Source organism: Ammospiza nelsoni, chromosome 6 (genome assembly GCF_027579445.1).
Source record: "Ammospiza nelsoni isolate bAmmNel1 chromosome 6, bAmmNel1.pri, whole genome shotgun sequence".
Classification (NCBI taxonomy): domain Eukaryota; kingdom Metazoa; phylum Chordata; class Aves; order Passeriformes; family Passerellidae; genus Ammospiza; species Ammospiza nelsoni.
In genome coordinates, this window is record NC_080638.1 from 52,971,677 (window position 1) to 52,994,516 (window position 22,840).

Sequence of the window (22,840 nt, forward strand, 5' to 3'; positions counted from 1 at the left end):
CCTTGCTTTTTTAGGCATTTCATGTGTCTTTCCTGAGATCTCCTCTCTCTGCTATTTCTTCAAGAAGCTGGAGAGTCCTGTCTGTGTATTTGCATGGAACATGCTTCAGTATTCTCATTCTGTTGCTCTTCACAGTATTTTATTTTATTATTTTATTTTATTTTATTTTATTTTATTTTATTTTATTTTATTTTATTTTATTTTATTTTATTTTATTTTATTTTATTTTATTTTATTTTATTTTATTTTATTTTATTTTATTTTATTTTATTTTATTTTATTTTATATATGTTTTGTGGTAGAGGAACCTAAGTGGCATACAACCATCAGCTTATGGATGCACCACTGACTTTTACTAAGGGGGCTTAATGAGAAAGATAGGGACAGATATTTTAGTAGTGCCTGGTGTGACAGCACAAGGGGTGATGGTTTTAAATTAAAGAGGATAGACTCAGACTAGATATAAGGAAGAAAACTTTTACTATGAGGATGAGACACTGTCATATGTTGCACAGAGAGGTGATGGATGCCCCATCCCTGGAATCAACCCTTCAGTCAAGGTCAGGTTGGATGGGGCTCTGACCAACCTGATCTGGCTGTGGATGTCCCAGCTCATTGCAGGGGGCTTGGACTAGATGACTTTTAAAGGTGCCTTCCAACCCAAGCTGTTCTGGGACTCTGTGATAGCAGTCAGAATAGTTTTAAGCAGGTGTTTTATCAGAAATATCTCTTCTATCTCAAGCCCATGAGTGGTAATAGCTGGTTATGAATCTCTCAGGGCATGTGTGAGGTTATTGCTGTTCTGACATGCTGTCAGTCGCTGCTTGGAAACCCTTCTGGGGATTGTTGCCATCACCTTTTAGCCCCACCTATCTCACTGTTGTCATTGCACTGATCTACTAATTTCTACAGGTCATCTCTAAATCCGTACAGACCTGAGATTGAATCTCATTTTTTCCCCTCACAAATGGACCACTTATACATTTCATTTCCAACCTCTCAACATTTCTTAACAAGAGAAAAATACAGATTTATAACCAACATTATCAATTAAACATAATTTAAATGTAACCATTCATGTCTTCTGTACCTTTTCTACATGGAACATTTGTTTCAGGTACAGTGATTTTATAACAATAACAACTTCAATGCCTTTGTTCTGGCTTCCAGTAAGCACTGTAAGGGACATCACACATTTCTGGGGCAGACAATGTATGGGTGTGGAGATATGGATCTGGAGTCAGCCAGTTTGCTGAGATGTATCATTGTGTCATGTCTGTCCGTGTGTCCTGTCTGTGTCATGCTGTGCCTACTCCCTTCTTCTTTGTTTTGGAGGAGTTTTGTCTTTAGCCATTGAGGACATTGCTTCTGGATCCAGCAGTCTGCTTGATATCCTGTTCTGGTTAAGTACATGCACTGCCAGCTTAAGGGTTTAATTTCCCTGTTTTGCATAGTGTTTGGTTGGAGAAGAAGTAAGAATAATTGGGTGCAATAATGGTCTGTTCATGCCTGCAAAGTAAAATGAACACATTCACAGGCTCACTTCCTTCTGCTGTTGGTGCAGACTGTTTTGCCCAGGCTGATTTGCAGTGGAAGCTTATCTCTAGGTTCTGGCTGTGAGAGGAAAAGTAAATAAGCCCAAGCAATTAGCGTAATGCTCATGCAGGTGCAAAGAGCCTGCATAAAGCCCTGTTTACTCTTGTCTTCAAACCCCCTTAATCATCATTGTGGAGCTTAAGTTGTACACGAGGCTTTTGGGTGGTGTATTTCCCAGACAGAGTATTTGAGTGCTTCTATTTCACTACAGAGATCTTCAGCCCTAGAGACATATCTGGTACCAAAATAACTCTGAACATCTTCTCAGTCCTTGATGGAATGAGCCACTTCAGTAATGAGTGGACAAGCTGTAGATTCTCCAAGGTCATTTGAAAGTTTATAGTACTGCTTAGTAGCACTGTATAAAAAAATCAGATCTATGTAATTCTACATACAATAGATAAGTGTGACAAATGTAAAGTGATGGGAATCAAAGTCTACTGAAAAACATCTACACTACTTGGGTAATTATCAGCACATCTAATGAAGTGCAAACCTTTGTGGAAATCAATAAACCACTGGGATTGTCTTTTCTGTAATTTAATATTTTTTATAAAATTATTTTTCCCTAAATTCCTGGTGGAATTTACTTTTGTTTGCTTGCCCTAATAATATTTTAAAATTGAGCAGTTAAAATGCTGTTGAGAGGATTTCCCAAAAAAGCTTTATTCATGTTACTGAAATTCACAATAACTGGTTATTTCTTTCTCATGTGGTGCATCCTAAAAGTGAGGGATTTATCTGTTAGGTTTAGATTAGTGGTTGCCCAAGGGGATAATCTCAGGAAAAAATTCTATAATATTTTCTACGACAAAGCTCTTCCTTTCAGGACAAAACCATCACAAGGCTATTGAACTGATGCTTGTATTCTCTGGTAAACTAGGACAACAAAAAAAGGGCAATTTTAGCCCATTTATTTAAAAAAGCTTTAGGTGTAAGCAAATGGTTGAACAATGTGAACATTGTGTACTTTATTTTTGGTTGAAAGATTTGTACAATTGACTGAGTCATAGATTGTAGAGTTCAAAGATAATATTTAATCAGCTAATGTAATCTCATCTATAAATTAGTTCATTGAATTCCAGTCTTGCACTAAGAACAAAATATGTGTTGGCTGAGGAACATCTATGATTTATGCAGGCTTACATTCTTGTGTGTGTTTTTCTTTTTTATTTTTTTCCCCTAAAATATGATGTATCTCAAACATAGAACTTAAAGGTAGCTGAATATTGAGCATTTATCATCATCATTCCTGGTCAGTCATCAAACTTTGACTCCATCTGCTACCACGTCTCATTAGTATATACATGTTTTTCTCTTGTGTCTTGTCCTCCCAGGCTGACAGAATAACACATTTTTTGCTCCCAGAGGGTATTTACAGGGAGGACAGAGAAAAATGCTGTTGAAAGGAGAAATAAGAGAGAAGAGCCATCATCAAGTCAGTCTTTTCATTCCCCCCTCCCTTTGGGAATTTAAGGCCAGCCTCATACCTGATTATTGAAGCTGGTCCAGACATCTCACTGAGGTGGGCCATACTGGGATTTTGAAGGAATTGTAGATGATGGGATAGAAAGAGGCAAGAAAGTGTTCCAGGGGGATCTACACAAGAGTCTCAGGCTTCTGAGTTCTTACTCCCACTCCTCAGGAGTACAGGACTTCCCCTCTCCTCACTGCCATGGAGCTGACAATCCTTAGCATTCCCCACAAGAGCTCTCTCTTGGTCTCCCTCCTTCCTTTCCAAATTTCTTAGAGTGCATAAGGAAGGTGGAGGAGGTGAGATGAGAAAAAAGAGGGAAAAAAAGATGAAGGGCAGAGAGGGGAGGAGAAAGGAAACTGTGGAGGGCTTCCTGATCCTGGTACTACAGATAGTAGCAGGGACATATGGCTTCTTAAGAAGTGCATTGACTGCTGCTCCACTTCCTCCATGGGCCACACCATAAGTGCATGCCCTGCACAGCATCTTCTGTTTCCCATGTTTGCACTCTGAGCCAGATCCTGAGCCAGAAAACTTCAAATCTTTTCTAGACTCAAGACTTCAGGTTTGGGTAATTTTGCACTCAGTGGTATTATTTACCTGGAATGATGACTGAACCCTGAGAAAATGGTAATTTTGATAGTTATTCGTTTGTCAAGCAGTTGTTTTCTTCCAATTACTTTTACATCTACTGTTCCAAGTCTATCCAATTCCAAACATGCACTAATCTATATTGTTCCAAATCTCCCCACTGGTGTCCTTTTCATGGGGAAGTGATACATCACGTGCCTGAAATCCATGAGTATCTCAGGCACATTTCTGGTGTAGAGCTGTATGTAAGCAGATCCAGGTATAAGGAACACTAGCCAGAGCACCTCATGGGTAGCTGGTTCTATATTCAGGCCATGAGTAATATCTGAATCACTGTATAATTGCTTCAAAGAGATGCAGAAGCCAGCTGCTACAGAATATGGAGGGTAGTAACCACTGGCCTTCTTGGGAGTGTTTGTAGCTCTGTACTCAATGTATTTTCCCAGTTACAAGTTCATGTTAACTTGACATGTGAAATGTAAGGTTTGCTTGCCCTTTACTTTGGCTTTGTACAAATATGTTCAAATTATCCTCTCTTATTGGTAGTGCAAATGTAAGGTGTGTTTTCAATTATCATGAAGAGATTAATCTTGTAGACCCCTGATTGCTAAATCTTTTGTTTAAAAGAATTTGCACACTTGTTAAAAAAAAAAAAATTAAAAAATTAGGGGAGATGTAGTTGAAAAACAAATATAAGAGTTGTGGGGTTGGAAAATGAAACCGTCCTTTTCCATCTTGGACATTTTTCATTCTTCATTATGGCAAAACAGATGTCTGAGTTTCAGCGGAAAACCTAGATGATTTCTGACAGTCACTCATGAATAATCACTATTATGCTCAAGAAAAGGGTGAGGGTTTTGTCTATAACACATTTAACACAGGCTTAATACAGCTCTGCTGAATTGAAAAGCAGTGACTAAGTTGGAGTTTTTCTTTGTGAGCATACAGCAGCTGCAGAGATCTGTTCTGGGAAGGAAATTTGGTGAACATGGGGAAAGGTGGAAAATGTCCAGGAAAAATAAACCTGGAGTCCATGGAGGTGATAGGACAGCCACAAATGGGAACTGGAGAGTAAGGCAGAGATTCTTCAGATCTGGTTAAGCCGCTTGCAGTCCAACACCCACACTTTGAAATAACAGGAAATGCTTTGCAAACTAGCATCTCCATAGGATAGATCCCTTCTATGGAATAAATTTTTAGCCCTTTTTGTAGGAAAATTGCTGGCGAAGTCACACAAGATAGCAGAAGAAGTTTTAGTCTGGATTTAGATGAAGTAACACTAAAACCCTCATGGAGTGCAAATTAATTGGAATGATTTTAATTGGGACCACCAGTTTATTGGGATATCTCCTGGGGAACAGATTTATTCTAATGAGAATGGATGGCAGTAGCTACTGATTAACTGGGAGAGAGTTAGGATGTGTTGAGCTTAATGGGAAGGGCTCTGGCAAGTCTCAGAATGTGTTCAAGGCTTTTCCTAGCTCAGAGAGATAAGGACTGCTTTTAGTTACTATTGTCAGAAGAGATTTTATTTAGGAATAGATCCTATTCACACTGTTTTGCATGCAAATTCTTCCTTCCAACAGCAGATTACATAATTGTGATATAATGAGAGAAATCTATATTTTTGAAATATCCGACCATCTCTCTTCCTGCAGTAAATATAATTAGAGATAGATATGAGGTACTTTAGCAGGGGAAGGAAAAGCAATTCTGCTGTCAATGGGCATAGCAGACAGGACAGGATTGACAGATGCTTGTGATATTTTAACAGCTATATTCCTAGACTTTCTTCACCGTCTGTATCCGTTTGGAGCTAAAAAGTTATTCCTACTCTGATCACTTTAGGGACTTATTATATGCTTAAATTTATAGAGCTATTGAAACCACAGCTAAATCATGTATAAAATTTTGCCTTTAAAGTTCTTTGAGTCCCATGTCCAAGACACATCTATCCTTGCTGGTACTGACTTTTTGTATCTTTTCACTTTGAAACAAACTGTGATCCTCTAAAATTCTTGGCATCCCAGTTTAATATAATTCAGAATTTCATATGCAGTGTATGATGTCATAACTATCCCTTAATATTAACTGATGTTGCCCTTTGGTTATCCTTAATTACTTGTATAAATTCACTTTAGGAGTTTTACTTTGAGTTAAAAACTCTCTCCTAGTAGCAAAATGTCCTGCTGAGAAAGTTTCAGTTTAAGATCTCCCTCTGTTTAACTTGGCTCATGCTTAAATATTTTTACTGTTGAATTTTAATTCTTTGTACTGTTCCCAGGGATCGAGGGCAGAAAACTCTGAGTACAACAATAATATGAATGATTGATACAGCCTCTATCAAAGTTGCCAAGTTCCTAATCTCAACATTTGCAATGTTAATGTTTTCTACAAAATTGTCAGTTATCTTGTCTATTACGGTATTAAATAACTCTGTCTGCCAGAGCCAAGCTGTGCAGAAGTCAGCTACACAGTTATTAAACACATTAAAGTAGAAGATATCAAAAAAGAGCCTTTTCCCTTCCTCCTGGCTCCTTTCATTTGTTGCAGGTGTTTGATTGTATTTCAGGAGTTCTAGTAGAAAAATCCAGGTAAACAGGTTACTCTCCAAGGTCCAGTTTTACTGTAAAGAGAGCAGTTTTTACAGTAAAAAAACCCCACCATTCTGCTCCTCTTTCATTTCTACTGTCAATTCCTTTTACTTCTTTCCATTTCACAATCCAGTGCACTCTTCCAGTGTGAGGCCAGACCTCCTACTGACAAACTGTGGTCACAGAGAAGCCATTCCAATTTTTTCCTAGCTATCATTTTCCAGGCACCAGGCTGCTTCCATTAATGCTGTCAGTCATCTGGAGACTCCTTGGATTCAACCCCTCTATCTGGACTCAGAGCTTTTTCTTCCCTGTCAGTGATGTCCTGCTCTCCCCTCAGCCCACTGTAAGCATGATTTCTTTACTTTTGTACCCACACTGTCCTCTGTAGGTCAAAAACCAGTCCTGTTTGTAACTGGGCACCTACTGAGGCCATTTTTATTGTGCAGCTCATGCTCTGCCTTCAGCTTTCTCGCTGGCTCTATGTGTTACCAGGACAAAGGCGCAGCACACATTTCTAATCTAGGGGGAATGTGAAAGTACAGCGTTTCCTACTCCATAAGAAGTGGTGTAAAATTGCAAGGATTTTCAGGCTTTTTCAGCCTATACAAAGTGTGTGCCACAAAAGAATAAAAAAAGATAAAAGCAGCAACCCCCTGTAGTGAGCCATCCAACCTGCTATTCCCTTCAACAGCTGAATGCTGATAAAAATATTTCATACTCCAGAAGGAGAAATGTGAGGTAGAGTTTGTGATTTGAATAGAAAGTAGGGATCTCATTAAAAAGAAGAATTAATCCGATTACTGAATGATTTTCAACATGAAAATGTTGCATGTGAAAGTTATGTGCCTATATCCATCCCCCAGAATTTTGCTATTGAATCCCATACAATATGTTTAAAAATAGCTGTTGAATTTATAATACAGGATCTACCTTGACACAATTAAACCTGATTGTGTAACTCTTCTTTTTCAGCCAAATAATTGTTTGAAAATCACTTGATGGCACAGTAGCAAGTCCTAAGTAGTCATTTAGAATACAGTGTCAGGATTCTTGGTCTCTTAGCTGTGTTAGAAAATTTTGACAGCATGAGCAAGAGCTTCCCATCCTGCAGTATTAGGGATCTCTGCAGAATTGCTGAGGGCATCTGTTGGTGCAGGAGGAGGTAATAGAGTCTGAGTAGGATGGGAAAAGATGTTTGGGCACACTGCAAACTCATCAAACACCATAGGATACAGCAACTCCCTTCACAACCCAAGAAGGTGCTAAAAGCTGAGCTGACTTTACTGCATTTTGTAGAAGGAGGACTGCAGGCCAAGATGTGAGAAAGGGAGAGGCTCAGAACATTTTTAAGAGGACCTTTGTAGAAATGACCTTCCTCTGAGATTTTCTACAACAGTTGAGACCTTAGGAGAGGATGATCAAAGCCCTTAGAGCTCATCAGATTTTGATTTAAAAACCTGCAGGCTTTAGGATATAGATACTCACTTCTGTGGGTGTATAAAGCCTTTGTTCAGGTTGAATCTGATCTCTACTTCATAATGAATCCAAGCTTTTTAAACTGCCAGTCTTGGTAAAGGAACTTTTTTGTTTTAAATATCACTGCTGGAACTACAGGAACAGCTAAACTAGGAATGACCAAAATATAACTTTGTACCTTGCCAAATAGAATATGTTTGGAGATGCTACTTGTACTGTCATCTATATAACACAAAGTCCTCTCACCCCAGCATGTTACCAAGCACGTGTTGACATTAAACTTGGAGAATCATACCTGGGATATGACTTTATTGTTTAGATAGTCTGTGTAAAAAGAAAACCCTGTGAAACTCTCCTCATAAATGGCATAATGCTGGGCAGCTATCTGCTAGTGCTGCCATGCTTAACAGAGCACAGTAAATATGAAAAATGTATTTAGAAAGGGAAGGATCTTCACACCCTTGAGAAAAGTTCTGCATACTTAAATAACGATTCTTGACTTGCTTTTAGTTATTGTGCTGCTGTTCCCAGGTTGATGCAGAGTTTTCAAGAAAATAAGATTTCATGGCATAACTTTTTAACGTCTTGTACTATCTGCTGTACTTAAATTTTGGAAGTCTTTGTCTTTTGTCTTGAGGGTTTTTTTTAGTTTTATTTTTTAAAGGATTCTTTTAAGTCTATTTCTCTTGTAGGACAAAAAGAAGAAACATAGATATCCAGGGGGGACATAGGGATTCATGGCTTTGAATTATGGAATATCATCATGTCATAGGAGCCAGGTATTCATCTCCCATAACTTAAATTCATCTCACCATCTAAGAGAAAGACACTGGATAAAGCTGCTTGTCTAGATTCTAGTCAGTGGAAGAGATGTGCCCAAAGGATGCTTCTGTCTACATGCTTAGACACCTGTTTGAAGGTGGCAGTCATGCTGTAGAGGTGTTTCTGTCTCTCACTGGAATAGAGGGGAGCCTAGGGACCAGCTGAGTCCTCATACTTAATTAATAAGCTAGGAGTAGGAAACATGAAGAACATAAGTTTTGTCCTAAGTTCTGACCACTGCTTCCTTTTATTAATTTTGCTAAACTCAATAAGCTCATTGACTTCACTTCCATTAGAGAACTAAAGCCAGTGCACACTCCTCTATGCCTAGTAGGTAAAATACCAAAGTTATTGTTTAAATTTCTTCTAGTTATATAGACCCCAGCTGCATAATTATACCTGCCTAGTATCTTACAGGTTATTTTCCTGTATATTTTTCCTTTACCTATTCTCCATGTTTTAGACATTACAACTGGTATTGACTGCTACCAGTTCTTCTTTCTACTTGCTACTTGTACAACTTCCATTTTATTCAGAATTTTTACTTCTCCTAGTTTTTTAATTATAGGTTTCTAGTCTTTTATTCCTGGATGTGAGATTTGTTTTTAGCAAAACAATGTGAACAGTGATTGATAAGTGTCTAAAACCTTTTCTCCCAGATGGCTTGGCTCAAAATAATTTGCAAGATTCACTCCTTTGCATTGAAAACACATATAATTTGTTTGGACTTTATTCTGTATACCAGTATCAAATGTAGCAAATTCCTGATCTCTTTCTCATAAGCTACAACTCATTTTAGTTCAAAGATGAGTCCCCGCATTTATTGGAATGAAGGCAAGGAGCTTCATGTTTAATGCAGCATTTTCATAATCAGGATATTATTACTATAAGTTTTTAACCACTGGTAAGAAGCTCTGTACTGGCTGTAAGTGACCATCAGCACAGGTTGTTAAAGCTAAAGATGACAGATTTTTCCCTCCTGTGTGTTACAAACAACTCTTTATAGTGATAATGCACAACTTGCTGCAGTGTTGTGGTCCATGGCAGACACCACCATGAGATCTACCTCTGCTGTCTATTAATATTTGAGTCATATTCAGGACTACTATTTTAGAGTTGCCAGGCACAATACAGAGAGCTGTTCCCAAGCTCTGCAATCCACTTAGTCTATCCCAAACAAGCTATGCTAACCATTTTAGTTGCACAAGTATTTTCCATGATCTGGAGTAATTTTCTATCACCGATACGTACACACTGGTTCTAAATCTCCTAGTTTATTACTAGATTCTTGGTTCTGGCATATTGGCAGCTAAAGAGGTTCTTTTCATACAGCTTGGTGGCTTGGTTGGTTTTATCCTTGACACCTTGATTGTATGGAAAAGAGAGTACTTCACCTTTCAATCCCCTTTTTGTTACCTAGGCTGAGGCCTGGCTGGTGTAGTTCACCATTTTCACAGCAAGTTTTCCTATTTGCTGTAGATGAATACAGCTAAACCAAGCACCTTCTTTTCCTCCCAGCAAATGGATGAGGATTCCACAGAACCCAGATACTCCACCTAAAGCCATATGCCTTGCTATCAGCCCTCTTCCTGCTTTCCATTCTGTTTTCCATCTAGCACAGGCAAGCTCTCTGAGCAGGGCTTGTATGAATGGCTCCTGTCTTTCAGCAGTCTGCTGGGAAGGGTTTTAGAGACAAAAGAGCAAGCTGGCTTTAACACCTGTGGGGGACAAACCATTCAAGTTCCTCATTCTAATCTCTGAGCCTTTAGAACTGGATAAATCGGCTTAAGGGAGGGTGTATGCAGTTAAAATGCTGAAAGAAGCAGGCAGATTTGTGCTTCTTTAGAACTCTCTTCCAAAAGGGCTTCTGGCCTGTATTTCTTCCTCCTTATGGAACATATTCTCACTCTTCATTCTTTATCTCTGCCTATTTAGCCAAAAGAAAAATTCCTGGAAGTTGAGCAATAGAAAACTGAGCAAGACCATGTAGTGAGGATTTATGAAAAATCTCATTGCAGCAGATAAAGGCAATTACATGTGTCACCAAGGAGTAAAATAAGCCCTGCTCAAATGGAATTTCTTCCCTTGATGTTATATTTACAGAGCTCTTGCGTCACTGTGGCTGGGAACACTGGGATGAAGATGCATTAATATAACAGCATGAAAATTCTCAGAGGAGCACAGCAGGTACTGGGGAATCATCCAACAGGGACAGAATTCTCCAGTCACCCTGAGAAGGGAAGAGGAGACAGCTGCTTTCCCTGATGCTGCGCGGGTCTGGCAGCATCTCTCCTGCTGCAGTCTGCTTCCCTCCTCAGTGTGCTCTAGGAGGAAATGGTAACTGAAAAAATAAATAAAATTAAAGGGAATAAGCAGAGACAGTCAGACCAAGGAGGAAAAGGTCTGCCTTCTCCAGCAGCTGGCAGGGGTCTCTCCTGGTTTCAGGGTTCCCAGGACTCCAGCCAAGGAGAGAAGGGAACCACTGCCCTTGGGATGTCTCTGGAGGAGAGTTTTGCTTGCTCAGCTTCCTTCTTGTGTCAACCCCATAAAGTCACATGGATTGAGCTTTACATGTCAGAAACTTGAGTACAGCAGGTTTTGCAGCCATATTTTCAATTCTTTGCATTTTCTTACAAGATCTTGGAGATCTAACAAAACTAACTTCCCGACTTACGAGATCTTGGAGATCTAACAAAACTAACTTCCCCACCTTTCATTATCATCTTGAGCTGGGTACTGAATGGCTGCACCCTATTAGAAGAAATTAAATCTATCTTAATAAGATAGATTTAATCATTGGTAACTTAAACTATAATTTGCTTTCCTGGCATCTTGTATAGAAATCATAATTTTACTTTACTAAGCATCTTTTGTCTATTTAGTCACTGAAATATGTGATATCTCTTTGTAGCTATACTAAAAATTTGAAAGAAAAATGGCTAAAAATACTTAAAAAGGAAAGTACCAGAAGTTTTGATAGAAACGTTAGATAATCAGCTAATTTGAGACAAAAACATGCCAATGTTGTACTGTATTCACTTCAATTAGTCCCTTCATACAAAAAAGTTATATTTTGGTACAAGACAGAACATATTACTGCTTCAACATCACGCAATATCAGAACAAATTTCATACAGTTGGTGTATAAAGATCCTTTCAGTAAATTATACTTTAAAAATGCATTGAGAGACTTGGGCTAATTTTATTAGAGGTTTTAATTCAGATTCTCTGTCTAATAGTTGGGTAACTGTGTAAGAACTATTTATTAATTTAAAGCTCATACAGCTGATTGATGCATGCTAATGCATTTAAGATTTAATAATCACATCTCCCTTAATTGAATTGTATTTGCTCAGACACAGCATATAATTAAATCAAGTCTTTTGTAATCCTTCTCATGCCAGATTATTCTATGGTACATTGGGGAAGAACAGTCAAAGGCCTGAATTAAGTTAATTTAAGCTCATTGAAAAAATCTGTAGTCATGTGAAAGTTTAGTATGTCAATCATTTTCCAAAATAAAGAGCTTTATTCTTCCATACAAATATTTTGCAATAATTAAGAAGTGTATGGAGGTAGCAAGACTTAAAATGCAACTAGAAAGGAACCAGTTGTAAGAAAATCCAGCAAATTTCTGCAGCAGATAGTGAAATCCTTACTCCATATGACCAGAAAGGCACTTTGGACAGTTGCTCTCTAATGCTGTAATGGAGAATGAAGATATCAGAGGGCAGACAGAGAAAACAAAGCCAAGGCATGCCTAAAAGAAGAGAGGAATGAGATAATGCTTTACTTGACCCTTCATTGTGCTTGTGTACACACTGCCAGCTGTTTCCAACAGCCTAGAAAGGGTATTCCAAGACTATAGGATAAAATAAAGTGGTTTCAATGAGTGGGAAAAATCAGTTAGAGCTGGGGATGGATTTCAAGAAGACATGCCAAGGGAAAGGCAAAGCAATAAAGGTATTTTTCAGGAAAGAAATGTATCTGACAGCTGAAAATTTATAATCCACTTTGCCTCTTTACTAAAAGAGTTGTAAGAGGAGGAGAACAGAGTTTAGGCATGCAGAGGTTTACTTATTGAACAGCTTTTTCTGACTGCTGGGGACCTCTTGATAGGATAAAATGACAACAACATAATTCATAGTGTGATCTTCAAGCTTGGTATTTTCTTCTTTTTATGATCGATCAGAGGAATGGAATAAATGGATGTGCTACAAATGTATCTTCTGTGCCCATAATATTTCAGAAGACCTATTCTACAAAGCAGTGATATGGAAATAAGCAGAATCTCATTCTCTGATAAATGAGGTGTTACCTCAAGTCTGAATTATTGACCTGATCTAATTTGTCCATCAGAGTTAAATTATAGAATTTATCCTTTGTAGTCAGCAACACTTGCTTCTGATTTTCCTGATTAAATACCACCTGCAGCAGAATCTGATTTCTGTCCTTGATTTCCTAATACTATAATTTTGTTAAAGATAACACCATGGGGCTGTAGTGTTTTGTCTGAGTACTCTGATATCATGCTCTATGGCATTTCACTTCAAGAATGATTTGCTCTTAATGTCATATTCGTCATATTCAACCTTGTATTAGCAAAGGTCTTATAAAGATTTGTTTCCTTGACTACTCCATGAAATGTAATTCCATAGCTGTAAAAGCAAAAAGAAACTTTGACACTGGTGTTTAATTAATAAAGTATCTCAGCAAGAACTCTGCTTAGCAAAGTGCTGTCAAGGTTCTACTTGTGAAGTAAAAACATGCTTTTCTTTCTCTGCAAGTGATTTGTAAAGGAAATGCAGGATGATTACTTTTCTTCCTGGTACAAAAAGTACAAATGTTGATCTTTAATGTTTCTTCATGGGGGAAGCCTGCCCTGGCTGAGCAGGGAATGTCACTTCACTCAGCCCTGACAACTGCAGGGTTTGCTCCCCATGGGAAATAATGCCAACCCACATGGCATGCAGTGTGTAAAAGGACATTATGATAAAATCTCCTTATAACTGCACCTCCTGCTAAAGGTCTTCTTGTCACAGTGTCATCTTGAAATATTCCTGAGGTTTTCAGTTCAGTGCATGTCCTGTGTCTAACGTGAGCTCAGGGTGAAGGCACCTGTCCCCTCTCATTCAGCTTTTTTTTTTTTTTTTAATGCAAATCTGAGCAGGAAATTTAAATTATAAATAGGGATATTTTATCTAAATTCAATGAATGCAAACAAACCTGGCCCTAGGCTGGGGAAGGATCCTGCCATTCCTGGCCTGGGTTCTGCTTAGATGTGCTCTTTGACATAAAATATGGATGAACAGAGTACCTCTACACAGGCTGCTTGCTCCTCTAAGCAGGAATTAGCTGGCTGCTCATCTTTTTCAAGTGCTCAGGAATTTGCTCCAGGCACTGAGTGTCTTTTGTGACAAAAAGTTTTTTCCCAGTTTAGAACTGTTTTATTTTGCTGACTTAGGACTCGTTCTTTGGGAAACCAGCAGCGCTGAGGATCTGCTGTTTACAAATGAACAGAATCAGTTCATTACCTAACCCCAGTGACAGCAGGACAAACTTGTTGGAAGCCAGAGGGTAGTTTTATTTGCCATCAACTTGCTTGGTCTCCTATAGCATTGCAATTGTGCTTGGAAAAGGTGTCTTTCCTTTCAGAAGCCTCTCCAGCCAGCTAGGCAGCTCCGCAGCCCTGCTTTCTACTGGCACTACAGATGAAGTTGACAAAATGTGCTTTTAGTATTTCCTTGTACCTATCATCTGCCACATTTCACAGCAGTGGTATGCCTTGCCTGGATAGAGTCCTGATAATAAAATTCTAAATAAATTATAGCTGGAGGGAATAGAGATGATGTTGACTGATACTAATTCCCAGAAGTCAATGTAATAGTATCTTCTGAGACTATGGTAGTGACAGGAGGCTGAAAGAAGAAATGTTTGTTTCTGGGGGAAAAAAAGAAAAAGAAAGAAGTACAGGATTAAATATTACACCTCTAGTGAGCAAAGCACATTATGCTGGAGGTACATGCCTCTTGTGATAATAAAGAAAAGGTCTTATGATGTTGATGATCCTTCATATCTTTAGTACTGTTCTGTGAGCACAAAGTATGCAACCAGAAAAAGAAAATGTAGTAATTCATCTTTCTCCATTCCTCTCTTGATTTTCACCTCACAAAAGTCATTGTCTTATCTTGACTAATTCTGTAATCTCTCACAGACTAAAGGAAATAGTTTTGGATTCTGTAGATGCAATACTATTTCCAAAAAATACTTTTTTTGTATTTAGAAATTAAATAATATGTTATGAAATAGATGGCCTATGGTGACCTGGACTAAATAAGCTGAATGGTATTTACTCACTGACTACCAGTACTCTGTATATGCCTTTCTTTCATTTTTCTTTCTTTCCTTTTCCTTCCTTCCTTCCTTCCTTCCTTCCTTCCTTCCTTCCTTCCTTCCTTCCTTCCTTCCTTCCTTCCTTCCTTCCTTCCTTCCTTCCTTCCTTCCTTCCTTCCTTCCTTCCTTCCTTCCTTCCTTCCGACACTTCCTTCCGACACTTCCTTCCTTCCGACACTTCCTTCCGACACTTCCTTCCGACACTTCCTTCCGACACTTCCTTCCGACACTTCCTTCCGACACTTCCTTCCTTCCTTCCTTCCTTCCTTCCTTCCTTCCTTCCTTCCTTCCTTCCGACACTTCCTTCCGACACTTCCTTCCGACACTTCCTTCCGACACTTCCTTCCGACACTTCCTTCCGACACTTCCTTCCGACACTTCCTTCCTTCCTTCCGACACTTCCTTCCTTCCTTCCGACACTTCCTTCCGACACTTCCTTCCGACACTTCCTTCCGACACTTCCTTCCTTCCTTCCGACACTTCCTTCCTTCCTTCCTTCCTTCCTTCCTTCCTTCCTTCCTTCCTTCCTTCCTTCCTTCCGACACTTCCTTCCGACACTTCCTTCCGACACTTCCTTCCGACACTTCCTTCCGACACTTCCTTCCGACACTTCCTTCCGACACTTCCTTCCGACACTTCCTTCCTTCCTTCCTTCCTTCCTTCCTTCCTTCCTTCCTTCCTTCCTTCCTTCCTTCCTTCCTTCCTTCCGACACTTCCTTCCGACACTTCCTTCCGACACTTCCTTCCGACACTTCCTTCCGACACTTCCTTCCGACACTTCCTTCCTTCCTTCCGACACTTCCTTCCTTCCTTCCTTCCTTCCTTCCGACACTTCCTTCCTTCCTTCCTTCCTTCCTTCCTTCCTTCCTTCCTTCCTTCCTTCCTTCCTTCCTTCCTTCCTTCCTTCCTTCCTTCCTTCCTTCCTTCCTTCCTTCCTTCCTTCCTTCCGACACTTCCTTCCGACACTTCCTTCCGACACTTCCTTCCGACACTTCCTTCCGACACTTCCTTCCTTCCTTCCTTCCGACACTTCCTTCCTTCCTTCCTTCCTTCCTTCCTTCCTTCCTTCCTTCCTTCCTTCCTTCCTTCCTTCCTTCCTTCCTTCCTTCCTTCCTTCCGACACTTCCTTCCGACACTTCCTTCCGACACTTCCTTCCGACACTTCCTTCCGACACTTCCTTCCGACACTTCCTTCCTTCCTTCCTTCCTTCCTTCCTTCCTTCCTTCCTTCCTTCCTTCCGACACTTCCTTCCGACACTTCCTTCCGACACTTCCTTCCGACACTTCCTTCCGACACTTCCTTCCGACACTTCCTTCCTTCCTTCCTTCCTTCCGACACTTCCTTCCGACACTTCCTTCCGACACTTCCTTCCGACACTTCCTTCCTTCCTTCCTTCCTTCCTTCCTTCCTTCCTTCCTTCCTTCCTTCCTTCCTTCCTTCCTTCCGACACTTCCTTCCGACACTTCCTTCCGACACTTCCTTCCGACACTTCCTTCCGACACTTCCTTCCGACACTTCCTTCCTTCCTTCCGACACTTCCTTCCTTCCTTCCGACACTTCCTTCCGACACTTCCTTCCGACACTTCCTTCCTTCCTTCCGACACTTCCTTCCTTCCTTCCTTCCTTCCTTCCTTCCTTCCTTCCTTCCTTCCTTCCGACACTTCTTTCCTTCCGACACTTCCTTCCGACACTTCCTTCCGACACTTCCTTCCGACACTTCCTTCCTTCCTTCCTTCCTTCCTTCCTTCCTTCCTTCCTTCCTTCCTTCCTTCCTTCCTTCCTTCCTTCCTTCCGACACTTCCTTCCTTCCTTCCTTCCTTCCTTCCTTCCTTCCTTCCTTCCTTCCTTCCTTCCTTCCTTCCTTCCGACACTTCCTTCCGACACTTCCTTCCGACACTTCCTTCCGACACTTCCTTCCGACACTTCCTTCCTTCCTTCCGACACTTCCTTCCTTCCTTCCGACACTTCCTTCCGACACTTCCTTCCTTCCTTCCGACACTTCCTTCCTTCCTTCCGACACTTCCTTCCGACACTTCCTTCCGACACTTCCTTCCGACACTTCCTCCCTCCCTCCCTCCCTCCCTTCCTCCCTTCCTCCCTTCCTCCCTTCCTTTCTCTTTGGTAAACCCTGTCTTTACCATTTTCAATTTATCTGCAATGGGAGATAAGCAGCTGGTATTGTAAATTGGATCTAAGAAGATCTAAGAAGCTAAGAAGTTATTTGATTTTTTTTTAAGGCAGTTGATTTGGTTAGAGAAAACCTAAAAGTTATTTATAAATTTGTTTCTTGATGACCTTGGCCAAGACATGTCACTCTTCTATGCCCTGTTTTTCACATTCACAGGTGACACCAGCTTTTGTGAAGGACTTTGAGATTTGAAATGCCTGCTACCGAACAACTTTCCAGGCTTATTCTTGTTCTTGTTTTCCCTGTCATTGTGGTAAGTTGGCAGATAATCACAAAGGACCAAGGCATTTACAAGAAATAGGTCAGAAACACCCACATCCCATAGATATTTCTGATTTTATCTTCTTTTGAAAACAACAGATTTTTCTGTTCCCAGCTAGTCAATATGGTATCCCAAGGGGTTGTCCTGAGACACAAAATTACTGAAACCCTCAGGTATCAGAAATGCATATCAGGGGCCAAGAGATAAGACACATGTTAAGAAGGAGTTTTGCCACCATGCAACAGAGACAAGTTAGAAGTGCCCATTGTCACTTTACAGCTTCCTCAGGTTGCTCATAGCTGCGGAAGATGTCCTACTGAGAGGGAGGGACAGAGTAGAACAGTCACATGCCTTTTGGAAAAACAGAAAGTAGTTTCCAGAACAGTCTCTCAAGATGTCATATTCATGTAGAGCAATTTGGGGGTGGCTGGGGTGCCTTTGGTGTCTCCTGGGAAGAGGACTGGGCAACCATCACCAACCACGTAACAATGGGGCAGCAATGGGAAGTGAATCTCTGTGCAGAGAGAGTGAGTATGTCTGAAAGGCTGTGTGCTCATGCTCATGTTCCCAAATTACCCAGGAGAATATATTTATTTGGCTGTAAAACTCATGAACCTACTCAGTCAGAGCTTGTGTAGCTCCTACAGGTGTTAATGTGTGTAGGTCCTATTGCCTATTGGGGAATATTTTTAGCTTGGAATATGAGTGTGAAAAGAGTTGGTGAGAAATTGACATCTTTAGCACAAAGTGCCTGTAAGCATAAAACCATGTAGCCTCAAGTCCTCCTAGAAATGCAGTTCTTCAGCTGCTATTTTTATGAATTACTTGTTTCTGTGCCATTTACGGTCATTTCCTTCCACAGAAATATTATTTTTCAGTTTAGTCCACAAAGCACAAACCTCCTCTGGCTTCTGCCTTAACTAACCAACCAGTATCAATTTCTCTTGAAATTCACAGCTGTCTTCATTGAATGTGAGCAAATGAGCCTGCCAGGTTGAGCTGACTCTAAACTTTCTTGTCTTTGGGATGCAAATCCCTTTAAGTATATTTAGGCCATCTCTATTTGATTTTCATGGGACATGGGGGAGGGAGAGAAGCATCTTCTTCCACAAAGGAAAGAAAATGAAAACGATGGGGTTGAAATCACTCTGTTCAAAGTCACTATCCAAGTCATCATGTTCCATTCAAGAACCCAAGGATGCTGGGCTTCTCTCTTATCTTTGTGTGAGAAAAAGGATTTCTCTCCATTGTTTTCATCTTTCACTTATGATTTAAACCATATTGGGGTTGTGACTGGTAGGTATCACAAGAGATTTATGTGCTTTCTTGTGACTGGTTCAAATTCCAAAGCCAAACAGCTGGTACTTAGATGTTTTTAATGCCTGACTGAAATTTTTCATCAAATTCCTCACCACTTCCCATATTCTCTACCTTCCTGGCCTGGATAACCAGCAATCTGCTTCTTTTAAAAGAACATTTCCCTGACACAAGGTCTCAGAGCAACATTTAAAACTGCCCAGCTCATATTTAATTCATATTTGGATTTCCCCAACTGGAGGTGCTTAAGTAAATATTATGGCCAGCAAACTGTGAAACCCCAGATATTCAAAAGCTTGATAAATAACTCTTAATAACATAGAATATAAAGTATTTGCTGTACCTCTTAGTCCTCCTCCAACTCATAGGCAGAGGCAGAAATGGGATAAAAACCACTGCAGTGCTCAGAAGGTGTAGAATTTCAGACATGATCATCCTTAACAAAAATCCCTCTTTACTGCTTGCTTATGTAATAATTTCTTCCAACTTTATGGCAGTCTCACTCCCAGCCTGCCTTAATGTAAATGAAAAATCAGACTTTGGTGTGTAATATTCTGAAAGTTCTATGGTAAAATTTAGCTGTAAATTTTGTACATTTTTTATTGCAAAAACGTAAGTCTTCATCTTGTAAGATCATAAAATGTATAATGCACTATGTGCAGAGGGCTGGTGCTGGCTTTGCAGAGGTGGGAACCAGAGCTGATGCCATCCAGCAGTCTGTCTGTCAAACTTTGTAGAAAAAGGCATATTTTAGGGTGTTTCTGGATAATAAGGTCTCCTGAGCTCTTTGCAGCTGGATTCCTGTGATCATGTTTTCAAGAACATTCAAAATGCAGATGGAGGAGGAGAAATGGGTGCAATTTTCATTAGCAGTAGGGTTTATTAAGCAGCTATTATTAGGCACCAGTTCTTCCCAAAAGAGGATACTGTTAAAAATCTGGCTTATGGCATTAAAGGTAAAACTACAGAACTAACTGCTACCAAAAGCCTTGAAAACTTCAAAAACTTTTTAAAATACATTGCTTAACTCTAGAGAGGATCATATGGAGAGTACAGCTGGATTGAGATCATATAAAGGATTTCTTGTGGTTGGGATGACTTACATAATCTACTTGTAATTGCTGTTGTGAGCAGCAGGACCATGGCAGAGCAGGCTCCAAAAGCTCAAACAAATGTAAAGGAAAGTGAAGGTTACTGATGGCAACTGGAACTAAATATAATAAAAAGTATTTGATTGAACACTGCTGTGATGGAATCTCAGCGCAAAATGTGAGGACTCTGCTCATTCTTTTCCCGTATCTTAATGGAGGAAAGAGTTATTAAGATTAATTATTTAGACAGACAGCCTGTATATTCCACTCCTTAACCAGTTCTTACAAGACTAAAGAAATCTTCTCCAGTTGAAGATACTTACTGTAGTAAGAACAGGAGTTTTATGAGGCATTACAGCAGAATTTTAACTCTGTGCCACATTACTCTACTGTTCCATGTGTTTAGTCTTGCCCAGTTTAATACAGCAAGCTCTCCCCTGATTTCAGGATTGCATTTTTTAGCACTTAGCCAAGTCAGACACCATGGTTCATATTTTATACTTATACTTCAAGTTCTGATGTGACAGAGGTTTCAGTTGGATACCATTTGCTGTGATCAGAAGTGTGCTTTCAAATATTTTTAAATATTTTATAGATTAGCACCCAAAAGGAAGAAGAGCCTAGAAGAAAAGTGCTGCATCAGCTTCTTTTCTGTGACTGCTGATGAATTAATGATTATTGTTTTACATCTCTTACACCCAGAGCAGGCATGAAAGGGTTTAACATTCAGAGTACCAAAAATGTTAGAAAAGGGAGTCACAGTGGAGTCTTAGATGAGTTGCAGTGAGCAGGGACCAGCCACAGGGAGAGGCGGAATTGTGAGTCCCCTGTTAGGGCAGGGAGAAACTCACCTCCTGGGAGCATCCCATGACATCTGCAGACAAGGGGAGCAAGGAACCACTGCCTGGGGGGGTCTTTCTTTTCCTACTTGTTGAATTTGAGCCCACCAAATAGTAAAAACGTGTGGGTGTGTGTAGGTGTGTATTTACATGTGTGTATATGGAAGGATGGGGTAGGGGAGAGAGGGAGAAAGTAAACACATGGTTTATAGATTTGGATTTGTCCAAAGGAGAAGAAATCAAAAGTGTTTGATTTTAGAATGACAAACAAAACAAAACAAGAAATACACACGGCTGTTCCTCCTAAGCAGGAAAAGGAGAGAAAGGTTTCCAAGAGCCCAGTCCACCATAAGCTGCTGATCAACCAGACCAGCTATTATTTAATTTAACTGTCTCTGAAGTATTGAGGGCTCTTGGAGTGCCCTGAAAATCAAAAGGTTTGACTTATCTAAATCTAAATCATTATCTAAATGATACTTTCTTCCTCATCTTTTTCCTTTTAATGGAGTTTCTATTTGACATTTGTTTTGGTTTGTTTTGTGTCTTCAGTTTCAATATTTCAGAAAGCAAAGCAGTCTGGAGTTAAGTGGTGTACAGAGCCTGATTGATCTTCTTTAAGCCTCTAAACCTATCTTCAATGACTGTCATATTAGTGGGATAAAGAAAGGCACAGTGCTCCACAGGACTGGTTTTCAGTTTTTCTGTGCTGTGCTCTGAAATAATTTCTCAAGGATTTAACTGGATGCTGAAACAGCAGTTTAAAAATTCTTTGCTTTGATCTGAAATACCTGATAAAAACACATGGATTTTCTGGAGTTCTTATTTGGCTGTTTCTATTATTTTTATTTCATTTACCAGCCTGAGTGACTCTATTTATCTTTTATGGTGCATAGGTAATAAATGTTGGGCTACAGCTGAAGACAAAATCCTGAAGTGATTTGGACAAAAAGAAAAAGCAACAAAGGAGGAGTGGAGAAAAAAAGCAATAACCTGAGACCAAATGTTATTTTTACTTTTACAATGTTTAAATATATATTTATGAACAAATGTCAGCTACAGCCCAGATGTAATTTTTGTCTGTTGTTAGCCAGTTGCAAAAGCTGAGTCCCCTATTCATTGTTAGCTATTGAAATAGGATTCTGAGATAAGAGCAATGACATTTTCAAAAATTTGTTTATTAGTAAATGCTGGTGCCTCTCCTGTATGCTATAGTCTGTGCTTACCCAAAATCCACAATAAATTGTTCCCCCCAATCCAAGCTGCTCATCCATGAAATTGCTGCCTGGGATCTTTGGAAGCTCAAAACTGTCATTCTTTCCTCTCTAAACATCCTACTCACATTCCTTTGTAGTTTTACCCCTAGCAGTGAGCACAATGCCCCAACACCATCAGCAAAGAGCCAGGGCCCCAATGGCTTTGCCATTTTTTTCTGACATCTTCAGGCTATTTTGGACCAGTGGCGCTGTGTCTTGCAGCCCTTGAGCCCACAAAGGCTGCAGTATTTTCCTCACTTGGTTATTAATTGGCCTGTGACAGTGACAGTGACATTGTGGTGGCAGACAGACGCAGATTGGAAATTGATATACTGAGCTTGATAGTTATGAAGGAATTTAAAAGTCAGGACACCCAAACTCTTTTAAATCACATAATAAAAGCCGAGTGGAAGTAGCTAAAAAGCATGAGAAAACCTTGGATTACCTTATTTAAATTTGATACTTAATGAAAACATAAATATTTAGATCCCATGAAGTTATTAACTAAATTAACCAAAATTATTTTAAAGGTACAATTTGCTCAGCTAGATCATCAGTCTAGGAAATCTCTATTTAAATTGGTGGTGCTATGTCATTGTACACAGCTTGAGCTCTTCATCATGATATCTTTTCTAAGCATAACTGCTTTTAGAGCTTGAGGGTGTTTTTGTGACAGCTACATACATGTTTTTCCAATGACTCAAGAACCACAAAACCACATTTAATATATTTTAAAAAAAGTAGTTATGATAACTTACCATTCTGTAAAGTTTATCCTCCAGATCCTGATTAATTCTTTGTAAGGCTAGGTAATTGTTTTGTATCCTAAAACAAAGATGAAATCATGTAACTGAATGCATTGCTTTTCATGTTGGTTTTTCTACCTGTATTTTCACATCAGTACAAAACGTTGGCTTGCACTAACCGAATTGTATTTGCT

The 22,840-nt window shown here is 39.6% G+C and overlaps 1 protein-coding gene across 1 annotated transcript in view; it reads right to left on the bottom strand.

The window, feature by feature from the left end:
- The window catches only part of BEGAIN (brain enriched guanylate kinase associated), a 151,515-nt gene that overhangs the window by 33,851 nt on the left and 94,824 nt on the right, over nt 1-22,840 (bottom strand). Inside the window, exon 6 of the mRNA XM_059474539.1 lies at nt 22,659-22,725. Coding sequence (XP_059330522.1) covers nt 22,659-22,725 — 67 coding nt within the window. The remainder of the gene's footprint in view (nt 1-22,658; nt 22,726-22,840) is intronic.